Below are 27,500 nucleotides of genomic sequence, written 5' to 3' on the forward strand. Positions count from 1 at the left end.
CATTTGCTTGAAATCTCTGATTGGCCGCCTGTTTGCTCAAGGGGTTTGCGACACCCTTCCCCAGCTGTTTTTAGCATCAGTGTGAACGGAATTATTTTTAAAAACAAAGGAGGGGAAATATTCGTTTTTCAGAATAGCCTACCCTGATACGTAGATTCCGCTATCCGGTGTTGTACAACATATTGACAGCGCAATAACGTACGACCGTAAAAAACGACCAGAAAACAAAGTTAAGGGAATTTGTGGAGAAGAAGGATGGTTTGGATGTTCTTCCTACAACTCACAGTAAGCTATTTCGTTGCTCTGATTAGTTAGGTCAATCCAATTCAGATTCAAATTCTGAATAGAACTGAGTATGATGACGTTAGGCTAATGTACATATACAAACTAAAATTTGTGGTGTTTGTTAACATGACGGTGATCGTCCAGAGGATGTGCTCACGCTGGTGTCTGTACCACACACTCACCAAAGACTTTAAAAGTGTAAGAGTATAACTCTATGTGTGTCTCTCTCTTTGTGTGTGTGTGTGTGTGTGTGTGTGTGTGTGTGTGTGTGTGTGTATGTGTGTCTGTGTGTGTGTCTGTGTGTGTGTCTGTGTGTGTGTATGTGTCTGTGTGTGTGTGTGTGTGTGTGTGTGTGTGTGTGTGCGTTTGTGTGTGTGTTGTCAGCTCTGATGCATGCTCTGGTGTTTGGTAACGTGACGGCGATCATCCAGAGGATGTACTCCCGCTGGTCACTGTATCACACGCGCACCAAAGACCTGAAGGACTTTATCCGTGTGCACCACCTCCCCCAGCAGCTGAAGCAGCGCATGCTTGAGTACTTCCAGACCACCTGGTCAGTCAACAATGGCATCGACTCCAATGAGGTAACACACATGCGCGCACACACACACACAAACACAAACACATGAACACACACACACACACAGACACACTGGTCCGTCAACAACATCAACTCCAACAAGGTAACACACATACACACGCACACACACACACACACACACACACTAACACACACACATGTATGCACTTTCATCATGTATGCACTTCCATCAACAGCAACATCCACTAAAATGAGGTAACACACACACAGGTATGCACACACACACAGGTATGCACACACACACACACACACACACACACACACACACACCTTTTCAGAAATGTAATATAATACACTGGAAGCTAATCAAAATTAGTTCTGTAGCTAACGTCCATAACTGAAATAAATCACAGTTACAATAACCTTGATGAAAAGATGATCACTCTTCACAACACACCTCTCCCTCATATAACAGAGTCGCTCTGTGCTAACAAGGTCTGCGGTCCTTAATTAAGGAGCCTGTCTAACCAGGCTGGACCACTGTTTCGTAGTGTGACCTACTTCCTACTTCCTACTATCTGCTGCCGAGGGGCCTGGGGCGTCTGCAGACACGCCTGTTGATTAATAGTTAGCACTGGCCCTAAAGGACAGGTGGGCTATCCTGCTCCCAGCGTGGGGTGGGGTGGGGGTGGGGGGTGAGTAGACAGGCGTCATTACTCATTTCCCTACTTATACGTCTAACAAGATGACACTGATATGCCGATAGCTGCCGGGGTCTCGCTACCCATCTCATCACATACACACACACACACACACACAGACACAGACACACACACAAACACACACACACACACACACACACACACATTCCTATCCCATACACTCCACTCCTCCACCACACAACAAGCCAACCCCCATCCCACAAACTCCCCCCACTCCCTCCCATCCGGCATTCCTATTCACCCCCCCCACCACCACCACCACACACACACACACACACACACACACACTCCTCCACCCCGGCACTCCTCTGCACTCTTCCAAATGCAGATTCTTCTCCATTTTTCACCCTGTCACTTGGCAACAGCCTCCTCCTCCTCCTCCTCTCCACCAACTTGAGAGAGTGGGCAGCGTGTCCTTCGGCGAAGCCTCATTCTCTTACCGAAGAAGAGGAAGGAGAGAAGGAGAGAAAGAGAGAAAAAGAAAGAGAGAAAAAGCTGACAGAGGTGGAAATTTGAATGCAATGCTAAATCATAGGAGGGATGAATTATAGATCAGGGAGCGATTAGAGACAGCTGAGGCAGCGCCGTGATGATATATGCCACTGTTCTACGGCCGTCTAGACGGACGTCTGTCACCATAACAATGCAGCCGCAGCTGTGGCTGGCCCCGGGACTGGCAGAGATCAGGGTTTAGTTACGTGAGCGACTGATCCATGTCGTATGGACCAGGACAAATGTTTGATGATGAATGAGTGAGTTACTGATTCATAGTTACTGATTCATAGATGCAGCTTTATTTGAATGAGTGAGTTACTGATTCTCAAAGGAGCTGTAGATGAATGAGTGAATGATTGACTCACAGAAGGAGCTTTAGATAAATGAGTGAGTTAGGGACAGTTCGTTATTTATTTAAGGGGCTACAGGAGGAATTTTGGGAGCGTTATTCAAAAAAGACGTGACCCTCCCTCACCAGCAAGATTTTTTTCTATGACCCTCCAAAGTGATTGAGAAAAAACGCATGACCCTCCCAAACAACGTATTGATGCCTTCTGTACTGGGTCAATTTGGGAGCTTGCATGCTACCACTCCTTCCTTGAAATGCCTTGAAAAGGCTGTCGTTTGCACAAATAATCACCGGGACCGAAACGTAACCTACCTGTCAACTTTTTCCGGGTTTATCACATATTTTAACTTTTTCCCCGCTGTCTTAGGAGCAGCTGCAGGGCCGTCGCAAGGGGGTGCGAGGCCCTGTGCGAACTTGACAGGTGCGAGGCCCTTTTCACTTATGTGCATAACATCATAGCCTATTTACACATAGCCTACTGTCGGTGCATATTAATAGTAGGGTAATAGGCTACACCAGCTTGTCTTCAAGAGGGGAAATTGTATAGCCTATAACATTAGAGTCACATATTTGGCCATAAGCCGTTTATCATAGGGTAGCCTACATCACGAAACCAAATAACAAAGGCGAACACTGTGCTGAACGCTATTTGTCAATGAGCAGAAACTTACACGACATTCAAACTATTGATAAGATGTGCACTATGGTCTGTAGGCTAACATTGGACAAATAAATTACATTGACTTGCCAATCCGACTCAGAAAAAAAAAAAATTCTTGCTTACCTTGCCGCAAACTCAGCAATGAAATCATAGGCCAGCTTGCAGGTAGCCTAACATCTTTTTCAATTTATAGAAGGGTGAGCCCACTAGTCTCTCCCCAGGAAAAAATGAACTGTAAAATTTCATAGTAAAACAATGAAATTAACAGTTCAACTTAAATTTGTTATAGTTCTACAATTGCCTTTACAGTTCGACCATGAATATATCATAACTTGACTATGAACTCAAATGGTAGAACTATAACCATTACTATGAACTTCATGGTCGCACGTCTGATGCGGACTTTAAAGTTTAGCCTACAGTGAATAAGTAAAGATGATGATTGACTGCAATTTGTTTATAGTCAGACTGAGGTCTTCATAACTATGAGGTTTACTATGAAGTTTACAGTTCAACTAAACATTTTCAACTTCAAAAGCAAATCACATTTCTGGGATAATACCAGACTGTATGAAATAAAACATGAATTCCCTCTTTCTATATCCTTCACATTCCTGTGCTACCTCTACTTTTAAGCCTATGTCATGTTTGATGTGGTCATCAAATAGCATAGGCTATGTTTACTTACTCACATGTTAGGCTACTTGTATCGACTAAAGTTTAACAACATGACAGAAAAACAAACTTTTGATTAAAGAACACAGTGTCATCCATTATCACTTATCATGAACACATTAAAAGCGGTCATGGTAGAACTGTTAATAAATACTTCATGGTTGAACTGTAAAAGATCCATACGTTGACAGTGTTACTATGAACTATCAGTACATTTTACAGTAAAACCATCAAATTACCATAAATAAATTAATGAGAATACCAGCACTCTTTTTATGGAAGCCTTAGCTATGTAGCTATGACACCATGTGTGCAGGAAGACCATCTTACTCAATTTAGCTCTAATATTCTCAGGGTCCTTGACTCTATAGTATAATAGCACCTGCCAAGGTTAGAAAGACTTCAGTAAACCTAAAACACCATGGAGGAATATCACAACAGTAGCAAATCAGAAAGAGAATGTAGGAAAGCTGAACGTAAATGGAGAAACACTAAGCTTCAGATTAAACTATATGACATCTTCAAAAAGAGACTCTGAGTTATGTATAGGGCCATGCATTCTTCATTAATTGTAAAATTATTAACACATTAATAACTCCAGTGCTCTTTTTGCCATTGTTGATAAGTTAACAAATTACCCAACAGAGCTACCTCAAGATTTCAAGTCAACAAAAATGTTTAATGACTTTGGTTCTTTTTTTCATCACAAAATTGAAAATATTACAGTTCACCACTGACAGGCCTAGACAAAATGTAGCCTCCTTATCTGAATTTACTGCTATGATGGCCAAACCCTTAAAAAACTGTGCTGCAACTTAGTTCATCTACAGTACCTGCTGTCTTGATGCTCTGCCTACAAACTTCTTTAAAAGTGTTTTCAGCTGTTTGGCAATTGAGCTTTTGCAAATTGTGAACCATTCTCAGCTAAGGCATTTTCCCAGCAGCACTTAAGACTGCAGTTATAAAACCTCTCCTGTTGTGTTTGTGGTCAAATGTGACCGATTGACAATTATTTTCTCTCAAAAATATTGTTACTTATCATGAGGCCATGACACAGGGCATCTGAACACACAAAAGAATTTTTGATAATTTTCATGACAATTTGAGTGTTTTATTTAACACCCATGTGTATTCCCGGTCTCAAATATGACCGGCTATTAGAAATGAATGGGTGAGAAAATGGTCAGTGTATAAACTTGAATCCAGACACATACTTATTGATTAGATAGACTGTATGTGTGCATCTGTATGTGTGCCTCACTCACTCCTCCTCGTTGCTTCTATGCCAGCCCCCACTGGAACCTTTCCCCAATAGAATCTTCCCCTTTCTGACTTGCATGAGCTCAGGTCAATGAGGCCTACAGGCCATACATAGCAAATGGAAGTTCAATAGGTTATGTTCTATCACAACATTAGATGATAATATATGTGCTACTGTGGATTTATAACAACTTTGGGTGCTGAGATATTATGCAAAACATGAGTAGCTTGTCTCACCCCCCACAGCACAGACAATCTCTACTCTTTAAAAACAGCCCCTACAAGATTCTTAGTAATTCTGACCTTTTGACCATCAAAACTATCTTAGCAACAGAGATATGAAACTGCCCAAAACAGCCCCTACAAGATTCTTGGCAATTCTGACCTTTTGACCATTGAAACTATCTCAGCAACAGAGACATGAAACTGCCCCAACTGTTCCTTGACAATTCAAGAACTTCAGTGCATTCTCCTCCAAGCACAATTGGGATGCCTGGAGCCATAGTGCTCAATGTCCCAAATATGTTGCTGGCTGCACTGCATTGTAAGCCATTCTAAGCTGTTACACACCCCAAAGCTGTGTTGTCATTCAAAATAGGGTATTGGTCTTCACAACTGAACGTAAATGCCCCCCCCCCCCCTTACAATATATGAAAATGTCCAGTCATGTGTTATACCAATATATTAGCTCTAATTAAACAAAATCGGTTAGTGTTCTTTCATCATGGTCATGCGATCGAGGGCAAACTTTTTTACCATTATGAGTTCACCATCCGTGTACTTGCAGCGCACTTTGTTGTCATAATTATCAGTGTGAATGCACGCATGTGAATGAATACACAGTGCTAGTGACTAACCAAAGGATTTACATATTATTATTATTGTGTATGAAAAATATTACATTAAAAGGAAAAAATGGTTGTACTTTTGATTTTGAATACTTATGTTTAAAAAGCAAGTAGTTCTCTACTTCAACTCAATTAACATTTTGTTTCACCTTCATCTTTCACTTGTATTGGAGTAATATTTGACAAGGTGTATCTGTACTTTCACTTATGTAAAGGAATTGCGGGCTACTTCGTTCACCTCTGCTATTGGTTTTACAAAAATATACACCTTTTTGACAGTATTTTGACACAAAATACAAAGCCATTTTCTTCAACAAAAATAAAATACAAATGACAAAATACTATTTTGTATTTGAAATAATTATTTTGAATCAGAAATACTGGCTGCAGCAACTCGATTTTGTGACATGGAGGTGCGCAAATAGTTTTTAATAGCCTATTCAACTTCGAAAAGCTTCGTTCACCCGATGCCAGTCACTGATCGCAATTTCAAAGATCGGGAAGGTTTGTTCAATCATTTTAAGTTTTAAATGCAGTAGCCTATCTGTCCCCTTTGGAATTATATCTCAGCCTATTATGAGGTCCAGTGCGTTATGTCCTGGGATTCGGACGTGCCGGGTGGTTATGAGGAGCAATATGAGAGAGAAATTTGATGATCATTGTTTTGGGACGTTAAGCTTGGTCAAGCTTTAAGCTACAATAAAGAATAAACGCTTATGTCATCTTTGGCCAGGTGCTAGGGCTATCAGACGCGAGGCCCTGGGCAACGGCCCAAATTTTGCTGTTTTCATAATACAAAAGTTGGGTGACCTCCTCCCTCCTACGCTAAAAAAAAAGTTGGGTGACCCTCCCCTCAACAAAGAATAAAAAGACATGACCCTCCCCTATTTTCCTCCGGTGGTCCATTCCATAAATACCGAACGGTCCCTTACTGAGGGCCAGATGTCAGTAGCTACATTGCAAACGTAATGTTATCAGCGCCATGGCCAACCCGCAGAAACCACACGCTGTGCATGATTCTTCAGTTTATGTGGTATTTATCAAACCTGCAGTTCATCGGGTAATCAGCGTTTTTCTCCGCCTACACCGCAATTTGCGAACGTTCACAACTGAACGGCATATTTCAATCACAAGCACAGTTGAATGAAGTTAACTAATGACAACATTAAAAGGAATCAAACGTTTAGCGATCATGAAATAATACAATACATGATAAGATGTCAACAAGCAGGGATATAATGAAGAGCAGTAGTTCCATACACACATCTTCACTGTCATCACTCACATACATTACATACAGTACTCTGCTTGCAATAGTAAGTCCCTGGACCCCAACAACACACACACTTACATCATCACTGTCATCACTTCACATACATACAGCACACTGCTTGCTACAGTAAGCCTCTCTACATACTTGCTGCACACTGCCCCACATACACAGCACATTGTCTTCAGGATCTTCTCCAACACACATCCTCTACATATACTTACAGCACACTGCCCCCACCTACCCACCTACACACTACACACACACACACACACAGTCACTGCTCCCTCCCCTCCCGCCCACACACACATCTTCACTGTCATCACTCACATACATTACTTACAGTACTCTGTTTGCAATAGTAAGTCCCTGCACCCTACATACACAGCACATTATTTCATCAGGAAGCTTCTCCAACACACATCCCCCAACATACTTACAGCACACTGCCCCCCAATACACAGCACATTGTCTCATGAGGGAAGCTTCTCTCTACTCAAACTACTTGTGCACGTACACTGTAAACCCCAACAGGTTCAATGAACTCAAAATATTTGATGAAACTGATTACCTCAAAATATTTAGCTATGTTAAAAAATATTTTAAGTAATTTCTACTTAAAATGAGACTTTTTTTTAATGCTCAAAATCTTTAAGGACAAGGATAAAATTAAAAAGAATAATGTGAGAAATAGATGTTTTAAGTTATTGTTACATTAGTCAGACAAGCTTTTAAGACTCCAAATCTTTGAGAAAATGAACAACATTAAAACAAATAATTTCAACAAACAAACATTTTAAGTAATTACTACTCTAAACTAGAAGTTATTCACACTAATTTGTTTAGGAAGTTGATGAACTGAAACATAATAATTTGACAAACAAACATTTTAAGTAATCACTACTTAAATCGTTGATAAGTTCAATGAACCTGATCATTTTAAAACCATTGTTAAAATTAACAAAATTTACACTAGAAATGGAGTTGATGTTTTTAAGTTATCACTCCTAATAATATATTCATGTTATCACCATGACTCATTCAGTTTCTCAGACCTAAACATTGTCACTTCAGTCTCTTATATTTTTAAGTTGACTTCACTCTATTGAAACACATTTTTTCACTGTTTAGGTTTACTATATATTGTACCTCAAAATCAAAAATATTTTATTTGTATGATTCAAATAAAAAACTACTCAAAAGACAATTTCAATGCAGATTCCATTTATTTAAGAATTCCATTAGAATTCTAACAGAACAACATCCCCAACAATGCGGTTAATACAGAAAATCAAAGAAATAACAACCTTTTACCACTTCAACAAAGGTAATAATACTCAAATAACAAAATAATAGGCCAACATAAATAAAAGCAAAAAGCTCCATTGCTTGCTTGAGTATTAACATGCTGGCAGTACCAACCATGAGATTTGGAAAACAGACTGCTTACTCATCCATCATCAGCAATTTATTTTCAAGGCTAAGCAGCAGTCTAGGAGGTAACCGCTTCAGGTCTTCCAAACCCATTATAATTTTTTGAATGAAATTAAATGTGTAGGACAATTGCTTTGGATAATCGAGATAAAGTGCATAAATTAAGCCAAATAGCAAAATTAATGTCTCTGTCAACTCTGCTATATCACACACAACAATATCTCCGTCAAGAACTATAGAATGGATAGCAGGACCAAACTTCACAAGCAGAGTATCTGCACATTTTTCAAGTGCAAATTTAAATACTCTTTCAAGACATCTAAAGACCTTTTCAAGACATCTAAATGGAAAAAATAAGACTATACCACGCCAAAAAAGATAAACATGACAACACTGTTTTATGCAATGTTTTTTTTACTAACTTTAACACCCATCCCATTTTGGATGTCTACAGAAGTTACCAAATATAGATTTTTGGGGAAAGAAAATTAATTGTGTGTGAATCACCTTCACAGCTATAAATGGCCAATTGTAGGGTCTGGACTCGTTGCTTTTGAAGCTGGCTGTACATATCTGGTTGTGCTACTGGCTGAGGCTGACTGTTCCTCACCTGTGTCTGTAGTAGCCTAGGCTACTTGCCAAAGATCTAAACCAACCAAAGCTTGACTGAAACATTGTAAAACCATTGACTTGTTTTAAAAAAATGTATGGGAAAAATGAAATCCCTATTAATTAAGAGACAGGTCCTTCTCATATTATTTTTTTATTAGAATATTATTTCTGCTGAAAAAAACTGCTATCACGGTTTGCAAAGTACTGGGAAAGGCTGACAAGCAAGCCTATTCACTTCCCTGTTGGGTAGGCTAGGCCAGCAACACACGCTGGAGAGATGTAAACAGATGAACTTTACGTGTATTTCCTCCTGATTGCGAAAACTTTCTTTTTCTGTCAGTCTGCGCAGCAGATTATCAGACAAGTGAAAGAAGCACCGGGCATAATTTGACCAGCAGTCTCCACTTCCATGGTTTATGAAACTTGGGAAAAAACAATTGGCTGATTGGTTGATATGGGTGTGTGTGATTGTGACGATAATAAGCAGAGAATGACATTGACCATTTTTCTCTATCTCCTGTTGCTATGTCACTTTTCAAGTCCAGGCCTGTCTAGAGATGAAATGATATTTCCATTACAATTAATTACATTCATACATACAATTAGAGGCACTCAGCGGCAGCTCAACCTAAACAGGGGGTGTAGTGGTAAAATAAGAGGTGGACACTATCAGTTCTGTGATCACGGTAAGGTGGACTAAGCCATGCAGTAGTGGGTTTTAAAAAGGCATTCAGAACATGTTTGATGAAGGTGGAGGGCAGGCGCAATATTGTCCAGGTGCATTGTAGGCTATAAATGCCCTCCGCTGGCTGCAGATAATTGCAGATTAACTATAAACAGTAATGCTAATCTGAGGTACCTGTCTAGTTTTATTCCATAAATATATTGTTTTTATAGACGTTATTGGAATAAGAGCTTCCATGTACGCTTGTGGCTGTTGACATGAATCAAACATGTTCTGAATGCCCTTTTAAAAAACCCACTACCGCAGTCCACCTTACCGTGATCACAGAATTACCACTAGGCCTACACTCTGCTTAGGTTGAGCTGCACGCTGGAGTGCCCTCATTGAGTCACATCGGTGAAATCTGATTTCTGCTGAAAGGCCTGCACTTGAGAAGTGACATAGCAAAAGGAGATTAAAAGAAATAGTCAATGCCACTCTCTGCTTATTACTATCACAATCACACACCCCCATATCAACCAATAAGCCAATTATTTTCCCCCACTGCAGGGGCAAAAATAATAAACAACTTCCAATCAACATCTTCAACACCAAAGCTTCCTCAAGCTTTAATGAAAATGTCAATCTTTTAGGTTTAGGGATATAGTGGAGGCTAAACGCAAATAAACTCAGTTTGTCCACCTCTGAAATTTGGATAAGAGACAGGCATATTTTTTCTTTGCCGTTTTTCACACCTTTGTGATACGCGTTAAAACATCTTCACTTTGCAACCACTACACTTCCTCCAGTAGCCTTCTACTTCTTGATCTACAGAATGCAGATGACACCCGCACAGAACAAATGCTCCCCCCAAAATGTACTTGCGGATAAAAAAATACACGAAACCGGATAGAGACATTTCACTCGCTCGGCGGTCCCATATCTAAAAATGTAATACCTCCCTTTGAAAATTCAAGACATTTCAGACAATTGAAGACTTTTTAGGTCATAAAACCGAAAGTTGTATTTAAGACTTTTAAGACTTTTAAGGTTCCACGGGACCCTGACAAGGAGTCTGTATTACCCAAGACAGTGAGAATAGCTACAGCTGCATCGGAGAAGTCTGGCAGGTCAATTTCTTCTGCCTGAAGAACATGACAGTAATTAGTTAATGAGTAGAGTAGTCAATGAAAAACACTACATGTGTATTTAATATAATATGAAATACCAGTGAATGAAAAATTTCAGGTAAAATTCCCAAATATGACATTCTTGGTGAATTACTGTGTAGTATGATTTAACTGCTATTCTGGTGGCTAGGAAGATGGTTGTGGTTGTTGTCTTTTGGCTGCAAGGTAGTATCAGAGAGGGCTGAATAGAAATACAGATATATAGAGAAGACAAGACAATTCTTGACAAGTTTAAAAGGGCCGAAGGCCCGACACAATTCTTAACAAGTTTAAAAGGCCCGAACTAGGGCGCTATTGAGCATGCCTAAGGAGTAGACGTGTCTACGGGAGCTCCTGCAAAATGTTTTTATATTCATATATTGTGAACCTTACTGATAGCCAGACTTTGATATCTTGCGCACTACGTCGTTTATGGTGTTTCTACGATGTCGCATAAGACCCCTAAAGAGCCAAGAGAAGTTAGGTCGACTTCAAGAACCGCTGCCAACATCATGGCTAACTCAGAAGCAGAGGCTAATTCCAAGAGCATGGCGGCGCTAGCAAAAGCAGTTAACGCAATACAAGCTTCAATCGACTCGTTTCGAGAGGAAAACCGGACATCTATAGCCTCTCTGAATACAACGCTCAATGCTTTTGGCCAGAGAATCGCGAGTGTGGAGGATGGACTTAATGATCTTGACAAAAGACTGAATTGGGTGGAACTGTCACAAGCCTCCCTAGCTAAAGAGAATCGTGAGCTGAGGGACAAGGTAACGTACTTGGAAAATTACACAAGAAGGCAGAACATTCGAATTCACCCCTTGCAGACACGTGACTTAAGTCACGTGACTGCTCCATGCCGGACGGCAAAAAGATGGGAGACGGACGGCAAATTACATTATGTCATACAGATTATGATGAACTGAACACCATTACTATAACATCTTTGTAGTTCAATGTATTGCTGTTTGGGGTCTGATAGTCAAAGAAGATGCCAGTGGTGTTGTTAGATGAAATGGGTCATGATCGCAAATGTAAAGTTATTAAAACTGGTGGTAACAGCAAGGGGAGATAACGTTACGTTAGGCTACTGTAATTAACATTATGGTAAATGAACACCCATAAGTATTTCTGGACTAAAATATTGCAAAGCGATTTGGTTACTTTATTTGTCTTGCTTTTATCAGTTGTAACACAGTCAAAACGTTAAGAATGTCATATCAGAACATGAAATAATAACTAGCTGCCACACTTAGAAGCTAGCTATTCTAGCTAACGTTAATCGTAGCTCATAGTGCTAGGGCTAATGTAACTCGTCAGTTTGCACGTTGCTCCAGCCGAATAAACTACTTATTACATGTCTTAAGTTAAAGAATTGAAAGAAATAGGAAATTAAAAAAAAACTTGAACGGTATTATATGTTTACATTCAGATCTTGCCAAAGACTTTGCCTAAGTGCTATCTGCCGTTCAGAGTCTATGGTTGCTATAGCAACCGCTGCTGTGCTTCATACACTGAGGAGATAAGCATGCAATTGTGGTTGAAATACTCCCGAAACACAAAGAAAACAAACCAAAATATATCTATGCAAGAACATGGGATGTTGTTGTATTCCAAACAATAAGCCAACAGTCGTGGAAGGGCATTACTACGGTTAAATCTCACTATAATCTCCTAGCTCGTGTTCTTGCCGTCCACTAGGCTATTTTGCTGTGGCGCGAACAAAACGTGACGTCACTTGCAAGGGGTGAATAGTGGGGATACCAGAAAATACAGAGGGAGCCAAGCCAACGGAGTTCATTGCTAAGCTACTTCTGGAATTGTTTGGGGAAGACAACTTTCAAACACCACCATCCGTGGAGCTCACAGAAGCTTGGCCCCTAAGCCCGGAGAGGGCAACAGACCAAGACCACTGATCGTAAAGCTACATCACTTCCAGACCAAGGAGCGGATCCTACGCCTGGCGCGCGAGAAAGGTACACTTACCTACAATGGAACAAGAATTCACATCTTCCCCGATTTCAGCCCAGACATTAATAAGCGCCGCGCCGCCTTCTCCGAATCCAAGCAGCTGCTCCACGCAGCACAGGTCAAGTTCGCCATGTACTACCCTGCCACACTACAGTTCAGCCATGACAAGAAGCGCATGAAGTTCACTATCGTTAGCTGTGTAACTACATGGCATTTTCGTGGTTCACAATGTTAGAAATTCTTGCTAACAGCAGGAAGAATGCAAATGAGAGTTTGCAGAAATTCAAAGTGTTTAAGGGGGGTTGCCATTTTATGGCACTGGGGTTTTGTTCAGTATATGTTAAATGTGACAGCGTGTGTGATGTGTATGTTTTTTATTTTTTCTGTGCATCCACTATTACATTTTATCATTCAATTAGGATAGATATTGAAATATCTTAAATGAGGAGCATCAATGGCACAAAATAATTTCAGTGCAACCCCAGGTAACAGGGATGTGAATATTCTGAGTTGGAATGTGAAGGGTCTTAATCATATTGTTAAAAGAAAAAAGGTTCTCTTACACCTACAACATCTTGGTGTAGGCATTGCCATGTTGCAGGAAACCCACCTTCGTAACAGAGATCCTAATAGGATTCATAAGGATTGGGTGGGACAGATGTTTCATTCGAAATTTGATAGTAAAAGTAGAGGTGCAGCCATACTTATTCATAAAAATATTCAATTTCATGCAACTAATACTGTTTCTGATCCAAATGGTAGATATATAATGGTCGTGGGAAAGCTGTTTCAGCTACCAGTCATATTAGTTAACATTTATGCCCCCAACTTTGACGATGACTGTTTTTTTAAGAGAATGTTTAGTTATATTCCTAATCTAGACAGTCATCGTCTTATTTTATCTGGTGATTACAATCTGGTAATGGACCCAGTTTGGGATCGTTCATCTCACTCTGTGTCAAGGCCAAATAAGTCAGCACAAGTAGTACAATCTTTCATGGATATGCATAAATTGATAGACCCATGGAGAATTAAAAATCCCACCAAGAGAGAGTATTCTTTTTTTTCTAATGCACACAAATCATTTTCAAGAATAGATTTTTTTTCTAGTGGATCCTTTTCTGCTGAATGCTATTTCTGAATGTAAATATAATCCAATTATGATCTCTGATCATGCACCTGTTAGTATGACTATAAAACTCCCATCTCAAAGGCTAAGACGGTCATGGCGGCTTGATCCACTTCTGCTTGCTGACTCTGACTTTGTTTTGTTTGTTGAAGAACAAATAGATATCTACTTAGATACAAATGTTACTGATGACGTCTCAGCTTCAACATTATGGGAAGCACTTAAGGTATATCTTAGAGGGCAGATCATTGCTCATAATGATTACACAAGGAAAATTCACCAAAATAACTTTGCAGATCTGTCCTCTAGAATTAAGGCTCTGGATAGCCGCATTTCGGCTTCTCCAACTCCAGATCTGGTCAAGGCGAGAATAGGCTTGCAAACTTAAGCTGATCTTTTGTCAACTACTGAGGCAGAAAGGTTAATCTTTAAATCTCGCTCTAGATTCTACGAAGAGGGCGATAAACCTTCCAAATTACTGGCCAGTCAGCTTCGTCAAAATGCAGCATCTCATGTCATCTCCCAAATTACATTATCTGATGGCTCAGTAACTGAGGATCATCAAGCCATCAATGATCAATTCAGAGAGTTTTACTCCAACTTATACTCCTCAGACCTAGAACCTGATCAGCACCAATTCAACACTTTTTTTCTCTAATTTAGATATTCCTACAATTGATTCTGAAACCAAGGTGAACTTAGAACAGCCAATCACACAAGAAGAAATATTAACTGCAATAATGTCTCTACAAAGTGGTAAGGCCCCTGGCCCTGATGGATTCCCCACAGAATTCTACAAAAAATTTAAGGACCAACTCGCCCCTCTTCTTCTCTCAGTCTATAAGGAAGCACTAAAAAATAAAATTCTCCCGCCCACCCTCCGTCAGGCATCTATCACACTACTGCTGAAAAAAAACAAAGACCCGCTTGACTGTTCATCATACAGACCCATCAGTTTGACAAATTGTGATGGTAAAGTATTCTCAAAAGTTATTGCACTCCGCCTTGAGTCAGCCCTTCCTTATTTAATTTCAGAAGACCAGACTGGATGCATCCAGGACAGGCAGTCCTATTTTAATTTGAGGGGCCTGTTTAACATTATATATACTAAACCTATTAAATCTCCAGAAGCTGTAATATCACTTGATGCCGAAAAGGCATTCGATAGGGTCGAATGGGACTATCTTATCCATACATTGTCTAGATTTGGATTTGGCCGTAAGTTCATTAAACTAATTAAGTTGATATACACTGACCCAACTTCATCAGTTTATACCAATTCAGTCTCCTCTGATTACTTTTCTTTACACAGGGGGACCAAACAAGGAGATCCACTAAGTCCACTACTTTTTGTTCTAGCTATAGAGCCACTTTCAATAGCTCTAAGAAGCAATAGTCGCATTCAAGGTATTGTGCGTGGTGGCCTAACACACACAGTCTCACTCTATGCAGACGATTTATTATTATATACCACCAATCCTATCGCGAGCATACCTGAAGCTCTAACTGTCCTGGAGAACTTTGGAAAAATATCAGGGTACAAAATTAATTATAACAAAAGCGAGTACTTTCCCATTAATAAAACTGCCGAAAAATATCCCAACCTACCATTTAAGCTCTCAGGTGACTCTTTTACATATCTTGGAGTAGAAGTTACCAAGTCCTACCATCATTTATTTAAGAAAAAATTTGCCCCTCTTCTGGAGCAGACCAAAAAAGACATCAAACGCTGGTCCACTTTACCATTATCCCTTATTGGGAGAATAAACTCTGTAAAAATGAACATAGTACCCAAATATCTTTATTTATTTCAAGCTGTACCTATTTTTATACCACTGACATTTTTTAGGGCATTTAATCAAACAATCTCTCCTTTTATTTGGAATAATAAATCAGCACGCATAAGGAAAGAATTTTTGGAGAGACCAAAAACCTGTGGTGGACTTTCCTTACCAAACCTCCGTTCATATTATTGGGCTGCAAATCTGAATGTTATCTCTTTATGGTTGAAAGATTGGAGTGGCACTGCTCCTGCGTGGCTTCAAATCGAACGAGCCACAAGCAGTCCACACTCACTCCCCGCTTTACTCCCGCATCCCTGCCACCAACGGTTAACAATGTGAGTGGAAATGTAATGGTAACTCAGTCATTACACATTCTGAAACAATTCAAAAAATGCTTGGGTATCCAGAGCATCTCTTCCCACTCTCCTATAGTAAATAACCACCTTTTCCGGCCATCTTTATTAGATAAAGGCTTCCAAACCTGGCATGACAAAGGTATACATAGCATTAGGGATTTATATATTGATAATACTTTTGCGAGTTTTGAACAACTGTCTGCAAAATATGAGCTGACCAATGCCCACTTTTTCCGCTACTTACAAGTCAGGGATTTTGTACTTAAGAAATTTCCCAATTTCCCAAACCCTCCCCCTTTGTCTTGTCTAGACTCTCTGTTAAGGGTGAATTTGTTAAAAAAAGGTAGGGTGTCAATGATTTATTCACAGATAATGGATACACTCAGTCCCTCTGTATCTCATATTCGGGAACAATGGGAAAATTATTTCAAAACACCATAAATAAAGTGTTTAAAAAATAAAGAGAAGACAAAGTAAAAAAAGAAGAAAGAGTGAAAGAGGACAAACAACTTACATTCCAGGTCTTAAAAAATCCATCTTCCCACAGGAAGATGGGAAGGGCCTGCAGAGTAATTTTCCTTCTGCTGTTGACATTGACGTCTTCCTAGAAAGACAGAGGGATTGTGGGGTAATGGGAAGACAAATCAGCAGAATATTAATCCTATGCATATATTAAACAAGACTATAGTACAGGTGACATAAATACAAGATTAACTCCTTCACGCTCCTGATATGCAACCTCCTGCTCTGTCTTTCTATGAAATCATAAGAGATGAATGTTCAGTGCATTAATAGACTGGAATGAGCAAATGCGTGAGTGGTGTATGCATGGTAATGGGCTGACCCTTGAAAACTGACTGTGATTTAACTAATAATGGCAAAGTAACTGAGCCTGTGTCTCGGAAGAGGCGTCACATGACCTGCATAGCCAACACATTTTGAAAATGGCACATAAAATAAGTCTTAAGGTGTCATCCCTTCTTTGATACAAAAACATCACTCAACCCTAGCCTTTGTCTATCCCTGTGGAGAGATGCAAAGGGATAACATTAGGCTAGGCTATTCTCATTGGTAAATAAATGCTTACAAAATATCACTATAACTTATAACTAGATGTACCGCATAGCGGTACAAAATATGACCGCCGCTCAGTCCTGTACATCCGTTCCGCGAAAATAAATCACACTTCAATTTGTCTCCATATTTTACTCCATCCCCACTCTTGAAACTTTTGTGTATGCTTGTTTGGCATGCCTGAGTGTGTGTGTTGCGGCTGCACAGAAAGTACCCTACTGGTGCTGAAAAGGTGAATAGATTGTAGAATAGCCAAAGAAGATGTAGAATTGTTATAAAACCTTTAAAATCTCTAAACAATCACAAGTAGGGCAGTTCATCACAGTTCATCCATTGCAACTGGATTGATGAAAGGTCACTTACACCTGTAGGCTACATTGTATTTGGGAAAAGCAAAAGGTATCAGCATAATGTTATTTATTTATTTATTTTTATGTATTTTTAAACAAAAACATCTCTGTCAGTTCCATGCCGTTTTCAACAGCTATCAAAAACAAAGGTCATTTTTGGATGGATGGATTTTTGTGAATGTTTCTTCTTCTACATAAGATTTTAGTCATCTTTAGTTCATGTAATACTTTATTGTCAATGCACAAATTAAGTAACAGTAGTCTGAAACGTTATTGTTAATGCACAAATTAAGTAACAGTAGCCTAGTCTGAAACGAAGTGCTGTTTTACATCTAACCAGTGGTGCAAATAACTGACATGTCCAAATGGGCCTTGATGAAATGCGCCGCTAGACTGTTCATACACATTTTAACGGGCCAAAGTTGAAGAGCTTTTGTCCGTTATTGTTAGTGCAAATATAGGCTGATTCATGTTCCCTTGCATTGTTTAACTGAGGTCCATGGCTAGTCTGGCTTTCATCAGACCAAGCTCAATCTTTTAAGAAATCAAAAATAAATAGCGGGGCAGATCAGGCTGGGTTCACCCAGCCTAGTCCATAGGCACCGATATTGTTTAATGTTCGATTGAGATATACACGCTCTGGCTATTCTAAATGCAAAAATGCATCAGGGGAGTTATGACAAAACGGTAACTAACAAACTAGATCCTAATAGAAAGTTGTTAGCTTCCCTAAGCTACAGGTAGGATTATAAGGTAGGCCTATTGACAACATAAATTGTCAATAGGCTATCCTGGCGACACAAATAAAATCTCCTTTGAAACCAATGGCTTACGCCTTACAGTATCAAGCGGACTTAAACTGTCATATCGTGGCGAAAAGTTGTAATAACATTCACGCAGCTCCATGAGTCAAGGAAAGCGCCAAATGAAGTAGCCACTTCTAAATGGGACCTACTACACAGTAGCTTAAGGTGTTTTGCTAAAACAGCCATAATGAAATGAAGGTGTCATTGTTTGGATACTTCACACACACGCGTGCTTTTAATTTCACAGACTACAACTACCAAGCTGTAATCAAAGCACATCGATTCCCCCTCTCACACCCTGCACGCACTTAAAACAAAATAAACAGGCGTCTCAGTCTCACGCATGTATAGGCAAAACTGCATCAGACCCGTGTAACGTTGGTAAATCTTCCATTGCACAGAATGATTTTGTAGCACGTGCAATAAATGACAGTCGAAAGATACAAACAGTGCTGCTATACATTTGCTTGGTATAACCGCATTTATAGTTTTCTACAAATGCAATAAATCAAATGCCTCCATCACTCAACCAACGCTTAACGGTAACATTACCTAGGTCCTTATTGATATTACAAGATTAACGTACCTGCAGTAAAACCAAGCATGTCCGATAAACATCCTCAGATTTATTTCGGCTTCAAGAAGAAATGGGAATTACACTTCATGTGAACATCGCCCTATCCTTATTAGATGTTAAGCTGCGAGTGTAAATTACAGTCCTTGTATGAAGCGTCCATTGTTTTTTCCAACCCCTTTTAACTTCCAACAAAATTACGTCTCACTGCAACGATGCGCCATCTAGTGGACAAACGACTACTTCTCGCCAATACTGAAAATGCAGCCATGATGATGATGATGAATATTTATTTTGGCTTTCTTTTAATCCTACTGATTTTCATTTTTTTACCGGGGGCAAATCACAAATGAGTGATTATGAGTCAGGTTTATGTGGGCCCTTGAGACCAACATACCATAAAAGATTCACAGAGAACTGTGTCTGCCCTACCCTCCTTTCGGGGGGTCCAGTCCAGCGGGGGGGCTGCAGATGAAAACGAAAAATGACGGTTCCATGCTATCCATATGGGGGTACATGCTCACCAAGTTTTGTGTACCCCGGTCTTTCAGTGTCCCGGGAATCCTTGTTGGTGTACGTCACTAAATGTACACATAAATTATTTTATTGTAAGGCCCCCCATGAACGAAAGTACACAAAACTTGGCATGCATTCAGAGGGTGTCATAATGATCCTACACTTTTAATTTTGTGCAGTTTTGACCTTGTCAGCCAGAGATATTGAGATGAAAACACCTAATTTTATGCTTTTTAATTTTTAACTAGGTGGCGCTATACATGAAATAAGTGGTAATGGGATGGGTTGACATGCCCCCTTAAGACCAACATACAAAAAAAAGGTGGACCTCCTAGGCCCTACGGTTCTCGAGATATTCACAGAAAACTGTCTCCGGCCACCTACAGGCCAGTTGGTGTATAGTAACATAAATTAATTTATTGTGTGGCCCCCCCATGAACGGAATTCCACAAAACTTGGCGTGCATACAGAGGGTGTCATAATGATCCTACACTTCCAATTTCGTGCAGTTTTGACTATGTTAGGTCACAGATACCTTCAATTACACCACCTCATTTTTACTTTTTTGTGTTTAACTAGGTGGCGCTATACATGAAATGAGTGGTTATGGAATGCGTTGACATGGCCCCTTGAGATCAACATACAAAAAAATAATGGTCCTCCTAAACCTTACGGTTCTCGAGATATTCACAGAAAACTGTGTCTGCCCTACCCTCCTTTCGGGGGGTGCAGTCCAGCGTGGGGGCTACAGATCAAAACGAAAAACGATGGTTCCATGCTATCCATATGGGGTTACATGCCCACCAAGTTTTGTCTACCCCGGTCTTTCAGTGTCCCGGGAATCATTGACGGAAATTTGGACATGCGAAAAAGAAAAAAAAAGAAAAAAAAAAAAAAAAAAAAAAAAAAAAAAAAAAAAAAAAAAAAAAAAAAATCTGACTAAACCTATATGACGCTTAGGCTGCGCCGGGCGGTCATAATAATATAGGCTACACGTTGGCTACATTGTGACACTAGTAAATGGAGGACAAGTAAGTTATCACTTACCATGGTGTGATGGTGGTTCCTTGCACAGAACTGAAAACATGTCACACAGCCATCTGGTCCTGAGGGGAAAAATATTATGAACAGTATTATTTCACTTTTTTGAACAAAAGTCAGTCAGACAGTCTCTTCATCTCTCTGTATAGGCAGGCCAATCAGAGTCAGACGTTGCCATTGATCATGCTTAGGCTATTGTCAGTAAGTTCAGAGCTACAACTTGGCTTCCTATCCGTGTTAACAAAACTGGAATTGACAATAATATAAGACATATATGCTATTGCTGCAGGGTTATTCTTCAACTATGGTACTCTTTGACCTGGTGATTTTTAGAAAATGTAAGATCTTTCAGTAAAAATCTTTTTGCATGTTAATTATCTACTCTTTCTAGAAATTAGCCCTAATACACACTCAGTACACAGTGAAGTGAAGCACACACTAATCCCGATGCAGTGAGCTGCCTGCTAAAGCCACGCTCGGGGAGCAGTTAGGGGTTAGGTGCCCTGCTCGGTTGGGGTTCGAACCAGCAACCCTCCGGTTACAAGTCCGAAGCACTAACCAGTAGGCCACGACTGCCCAATCACACGTTTCCAAACAACAAAACGTGTGTTTTCAAGCAAAAATAACATCTACTGTTCCAAATGTATTTTATTAAATATTATACATATCAGCCAAAATATTAAATGTATTAATTTTCCAGAAATGTTGTATGTTGTATTATTTTTACACATTTAACTTAAAATATGTGTTGTGATGGAAATGACAAAGTGTGGTGGAGATGACAATGACATACATAGACAAATTTAAAAGCATTACTGTAACATTTAAAACAAAAAAATGCGTCCCTGCCATATGTTATGTAATTATGATGTTTTTGTTTCTACTAGATTCTTTAGTAGGCCTACTATGAAGCAAATAAACTGTGTTTTTAGGGCAATGTCATTTCCACCACGTCACCATGTCATTTCCACCACCAAAAACAAAAAAGTAGTAAATTTTTTTTAGTTTTTCTTATTTCTTCCAAGGACAAGAAAAGTATCATAGTTGAAGAATTACCCTGCAGTGTTACTTTGCATTACATCTAGCAGCTAAGGCGAATCATAGCTTATGGCAGCTTATGGTAAGCTACTAATTAGGGCTGGGACAACGCGTCGACGCCACGCAATCGATGACGTCGACGCAAAAAATACGTCGACGCAAAATATGACCGTCGATTCGTCAAGCATAACGTGCTGCTAAATATTTTTAATCGGACACCTTCAGAAAAGATGGTTGATTACGAAGATACTTCATGAGAGGCCATTTCCTGTCCCTGGAAATTTATGGAAATAGGGTAGCAGTACACGCCCCCGCACATTTATGCAGTGATCGGCTCTTTTTTTAACATTGAGGTCTATGGCAGAATCCAAGAATTTCCCAGAATTTGTCAAAGCCTTATTTTTCTGAGCAATGGATGCACATTTCGGACACGGTATCATGATCTCCAAACCCTCCTCCCTATTTCAGTAGAATGTCGCGGATAGTATGACCCTCCAGTCGGGAGAAAATCAACATTAATGAAGGTGTACACCAAGTTTATTTTTGTACTCGCTTGTCTGGCGTGGAACCAAGGCGTTCAAACGTAAGTCATAGTGGAAATGCATGGATTCCAGTTGCTGCTACTGGAAGAAACTGGAATCCATGCATTTCCACTGAATTATTTTTGGAATCTGATCCCTTATCATACCAGTTCATTCTTACTCGTTGCTTTCGACTTATCGCGTGACTAAATTCAAGATGGCTGCAAACGCTAAACTTCGCGGAAGATACTGTCTGTATAAATCGCCTTGTAAGTAAACTACCAGTGCTTTTTCAAAGTTCTCAATGTCTCGTTTTAAATGTCAGGGCCCTCGGAAGTCTACCAATGAAGTGTGGAGATACATTGAGCCTCGTAAATGGGTGTAAAACAGTGATTTATTTGCATGGCTAGCCCGATGCTGAAGCACCACTATTGAAAAAGCTGTTGGTAGCATCGGCTAACTAGCGCCAGATTTTGGAGTGCAGGGGACAAGCTGAGATGGGCTATGAGACATACGTTCACACTCGGTATCATGTTTCAATACACTTTAGGTCAATATCACACCGGAATTCTCCTTTAAGTTACAGTATGCAATCAAGCAGTATCTCAAAGCTAACGTTAGAATACTGTTTGGATGTCAAGTTTAGCATGCCTACTTGCAGCTGCTTGTATTCGTTACTCATGCAGGGCTCATTTTATTGACTGAATGTTTGCAAAATCCCGATGTAAATGGAAAAGTGTTTTCCAAGACTCAAAAGTGCTTGTCCAAAGGAGAAGAACGAACCGTTATTTGAACTAACTACGTTATGAATTGCATCCACACATCAGCAGCCTTTTAACTGTGTTAATGTTAATTGCAAGGATTCCCACACAAACGTCTTAAAATGACAGGCACTCAATTAGACATACACTACTGAACTTTATTGAATGCTACCTCTGACTAAGAATGCATTACTTGGCACTTGTATAGTCTTTTATTTTGGAATCTTAAGAGCAATAAACATATATTGCAATGTTAAAGAATTAATGTTTTTTCATTCAGATATGTAAATAAACATGTATAAGTTGCTAGTGAATTAATGGGGAGATAATCGAATCGAAATCGAATCGGACTGAAAAAATGAATCTTTAGATTAATCGATGCATCGAAAAAATAATCGCTAGATTAATAGTTTAAAAAATAATCCCAGCCCTACTACTAATAAAATGTTTAAAAGTGCGCTGCCTGTTTGTGCGTGTCATGCGTTTGATTTCCAACTTATGAAACGTTGCTTTGGTGTCTAACCTGCGCGGCCAAAGTAGGCCACACCAGAAACAGATGATAAAGGAACTTTGGTAATGCTAAACCATACTGTTTGTCACTAAAGTAGTGCAACAACAGGCTGGCTGGCTGGCTGGCTGACAGCTCAGACAACAAACTTTAGTTAACTCGCTAAAACATACAGCTAGCCCGCAAAAGGTCTCTCTTACATAACCTACACTTTAGCTGAGGTCTGCCCGCTGGAAGACGGTACACAAATAAATAAACAAAGTACACCTACATTAAGGCGCGTTCTTACCTTTGTGTAGAGGCTATAAGGCTTGCAGCCTGATGATGATTGATGGATCATCTCACTGATTGCTTACAGCTTGCCTGCCTACATCCAGGTGCGCAGCAGTCCTTGCAGACAATTAGTCTTAGGCCTACGATGTCAAAGTGTATCAACTTACAACTGCCACAATCGATTTTAGACTAGTTCATTCACCATTCATTGGGATTTACGATTTTATTGGTTTATGTTGGTTTGTGTAGGTTATGAGGTTAATTGTCATGCTGATATGAACCTAACCAGTGAAGTTGCACGTCTTTATTACGTCAGACGTCATTTCAATCCACTCTTGAAAGAAATGAGTTTGGGGGTCAGTTCTACTCATATACTAAGAGCTAATCTTGTCAAAATAATCAATAACTGGGAAACTAGTTGAGTGAACTTGAAACGTTTGTGGTGCCTGAACAATATGGCAGCTTTGAGTACAGCTCTGCAATTTTATTGAGTTTAGAACACTGTTGGGGAATACAGTGTAGGCTATGAAGCAGTCTGTGCTTTTACCTCAGTGCGGCCTGTTTGTCCATACCTCGCCATGTTTTAACGCGCACATTGCAAAACAGATACGCCTGAAGTGGGCGCAAAAGCGAAGGCCCCGATTGTCAGAAGGAGCTTTAGATAAAAGAGTGAGTGACTGACTTACAGAAGGACCTGTAGATGAATGAGTGAGTGACTGATTCACTGAAGAAGTTCTGTGACAGCAGCTGAAGGCTGATGTGAAGGCTGATGTGAGAGCAGGACTTACAGTAATGGCTGACAGCTGAAGGTGGATAGTGGAGCACTGTCACTCACAAGTTAAGTGTGATATTTAAAGGTGTAGTCCCCGATTCTAATCAAGGCACTTTCTGTGTAATGCACTGAATCACTCCTCTACCTGTGTGTTTTGTGTGTGCAGTGTAAAGAACAGTAAGCCTACCTTAAATGGGAAACTGAGTGGCTGAATGTGTGTGTGTGTTTAATAGTTACAATAATGCAGAAGTAATAATAATGTTTAGTTTAGAATTTAACAAAATGCTAACACTTAATTTGTTAAAGTTCAAACTTCTATTGTAAATAGACTTGGTAATACACATCACATATTCTCTTTTTTGTGCTGTCTCCCTCTCTGTCTCTCTCTCTTTCTTTCCATCTCCCTCTCTATCTGTCTGTCTCTCCTTCTGTCTCTCCCTCTCTCTAGCTGCTGAAGGACTTCCCGGACGAGCTGCGTTCGGACATCACCATGCATCTGAATAAGGAGATCCTGGAGCTGTCGGTGTTCTCCTCTGCGAGCCGTGGCTGCCTGCGCTCGCTCTCGCTGCACATCAAGACCACGTTCTGCGCGCCGGGCGAGTACCTGCTGCGGCAGGGCGATGCGCTCCAGGCCCTCTTCTTCGTCTGCTCGGGCTCCATGGAGGTGCTCAAGGACGGCATGGTGCTCGCCATCCTCGGTCAGTCCGTCGCACGCTGATGAGGTCACCACAGTGCCCCCCCATATATATACTGCATATATTGACTAGATGTCGCCTTTGCCACTGCTGCTCATTGGGATGAATGCATCAATAGAGCCGCCATCTTGGTACGGGGAATCCACTCCTCTTTAATGCATCAGTGTCAATCTAGGTCTTACGAAAATAAATAGTCAAAATCTCAAGCGATTTTCTAGTTTTTTAGTTCGTTCCAAATGTCAAACATGTATTTATGATCAAGTCCAGAGAAAATGTAAGCTTTTGATATTAATATAATCTACTTCATTGTTAACTTTGTTCATCGACAATGTGATGTAAGGGCTAACCAGTGCAAAATGGATATATTCCACTCGGACAGAGCGACAGAATATATCTATTTGTCTTCCTCAACCGACAGTCTGGCGTCCTGCACTGACAAGATCGAGGCTACATAGCCTACTTCTCGTCTCGTTGATTCCGGTTGTAATCTCACAAGTTGCTGCAGCTGAGCTGTTAGACCTATAGAACATCTACTTCCCTGTAATAACATGGTCTGATACTACATACTGTAGGCCAGTCATTACTTTTGTAATCATGAGGCAACGCTTTGGGTGAATGCGATGTAGCCCAATTCACAAACGAAACAGTCATGAGAAGGGTGATTTTCTGACATTTCAACAATGTCAGTTTGGCATCATTGCGAGAAGTCGCAAAATTTGTTGCTAGTCGTGAGGATGGCCAAAAGTTGCTAAATTGCTAACACTGAGAACATGGGAGAACTAGTTTAGAGTTTCAGATCCCCGCTCCAAGATGGCTACGGTGTTCATCAGAGAATGTCTAATAAGGGGAGAACTTCCACTCTTCCACTGTTCCACTTGAAAGCTGCATATCCTTCTTTCACAAGCGTCTTACACCATATTTTTGAAGCAAATACAGTTGTTTATTTAAGATTAGTGAGTGTATGCTTTAATCTTTGTTGTGGCATCCATGTTTTTCACACATTCTGATGGCAAAGCACATGAAAACTCGCAGTGGGAAAAACAAAGTAATCACGGGGGCGGTCCCTGATATTCCCAGGTGGCATGAACGCACCATTAGAGCAGGAGGGGTTATGGTGCATTCATGCCATCTGGGAATATCAGGGACTGCTTTGCCGTTGGAATGTGTGAAAAACATGGATGGAACATGGAAACATGGAAAAACAAGGATTGAAGCGACGTGAATGATAATGTCACTGGGAAAAAATTTTTTTCCGTGCCCATGAACGCATCGTTAGAATGGCAAGTAGGATGAGCAAGTACAGTGAGTCCGCACACTGATGATGTCACCTCAGGTAATCAGTCGCACACTGATGATGTCACCTCAGTTAATCAATCACACATTGATGATGTCAGTTGTTGAAAACAACCTACATGTTGCTAAATCATCATTACACCTCAAATCTGTAACTACCAGTCCTCCTCAGTCATTCACACATTGGTGATGTCATTACCAATCCTGCTTAGTTAGTCACATGTTGATGACATCACTGCAGAAGACACCACAGTTTGACAGTATTTTTCACTTCTTTCAGTGTATTATATCATATATCAGTGTAGTATATTATATTATAAATGCATGTGACAAGACTGATGTGTGTGTGTGTGTGTGTGTGTGTGTGTGTGTGTGTGTGTGTGTGTGTGTGTGTGTGTGTGTGTGTGTATGTGTGTTGTGTGTGTGGCGGACAGAGTTATGGGGTTTCGAGGGGTTTCGTGGCTTTGAGTCACTGAACAGCTTGTGATGGCACTACGTGAGTCGTGTCACCTTTACCTCTGTCTCAGAATAGAAAACGTGTGAACTAACAAATCCCCATGATGCTACACACACTGCCAACACACACGCATACACATACACACTCACACAAACATACACACACACATGGACACACGGACACACACAGACACAGACACACACTGCCAGATCACACATTCTGTGATTTTCCTGGAGTCAGGAATATTACATTTGTGTGTATACAAGTGTGGTTGTGTGTCATGTATACACGTGTGTGTGTGTGTGTGTGTGTGTGTGTGTGTCTGTGTGTGTGTGTCTGTGTGAAACCTCGTTTTCCGTCTGTGCTTCCTGCTGACTCCAGAAGGTCTTTGTGACATTGAATTTCAAGCGGAGCTGAAAGATCTAACCGAGTCGCTGTCACGTCACACACGCTTCAGCTCTCCCTGAATATGACAAAGGCAGAACACACACACACACACACACACATGCCCACTCCCTCTCTGCCTACCCCCCGTTCACAAACTCAGACTCTCTCTGTCCCGATGTCTCACACACACACACACACACACACAGCTG

At 40.3% G+C, this 27,500-nt stretch overlaps 1 protein-coding gene and 1 long non-coding RNA gene across 2 annotated transcripts in view; one reads left to right on the plus strand and one right to left on the minus strand.

The window, feature by feature from the left end:
- kcnh8 (potassium voltage-gated channel, subfamily H (eag-related), member 8) overlaps window positions 1-27,500 on the plus strand; it is a 59,604-nt gene that overhangs the window by 25,202 nt on the left and 6,902 nt on the right. Inside the window, 2 exon segments of the mRNA XM_048230432.1 lie at window positions 670-869; window positions 24,908-25,157. Coding sequence (XP_048086389.1) covers window positions 670-869; window positions 24,908-25,157 — 450 coding nt within the window.
- LOC125285809 lies at window positions 10,910-20,754 on the minus strand. The gene is made up of 3 exons (XR_007192071.1): window positions 20,593-20,754; window positions 16,740-16,829; window positions 10,910-10,961 (listed from the first exon to the last, which is right to left on the minus strand). It is a non-coding gene; the product is annotated as an uncharacterized LOC125285809 (long non-coding RNA).

The sequence above is a fragment of the Alosa alosa genome, chromosome 20 (assembly GCF_017589495.1).
Source record: "Alosa alosa isolate M-15738 ecotype Scorff River chromosome 20, AALO_Geno_1.1, whole genome shotgun sequence".
In the NCBI taxonomy this organism is placed as follows: domain Eukaryota; kingdom Metazoa; phylum Chordata; class Actinopteri; order Clupeiformes; family Clupeidae; genus Alosa; species Alosa alosa.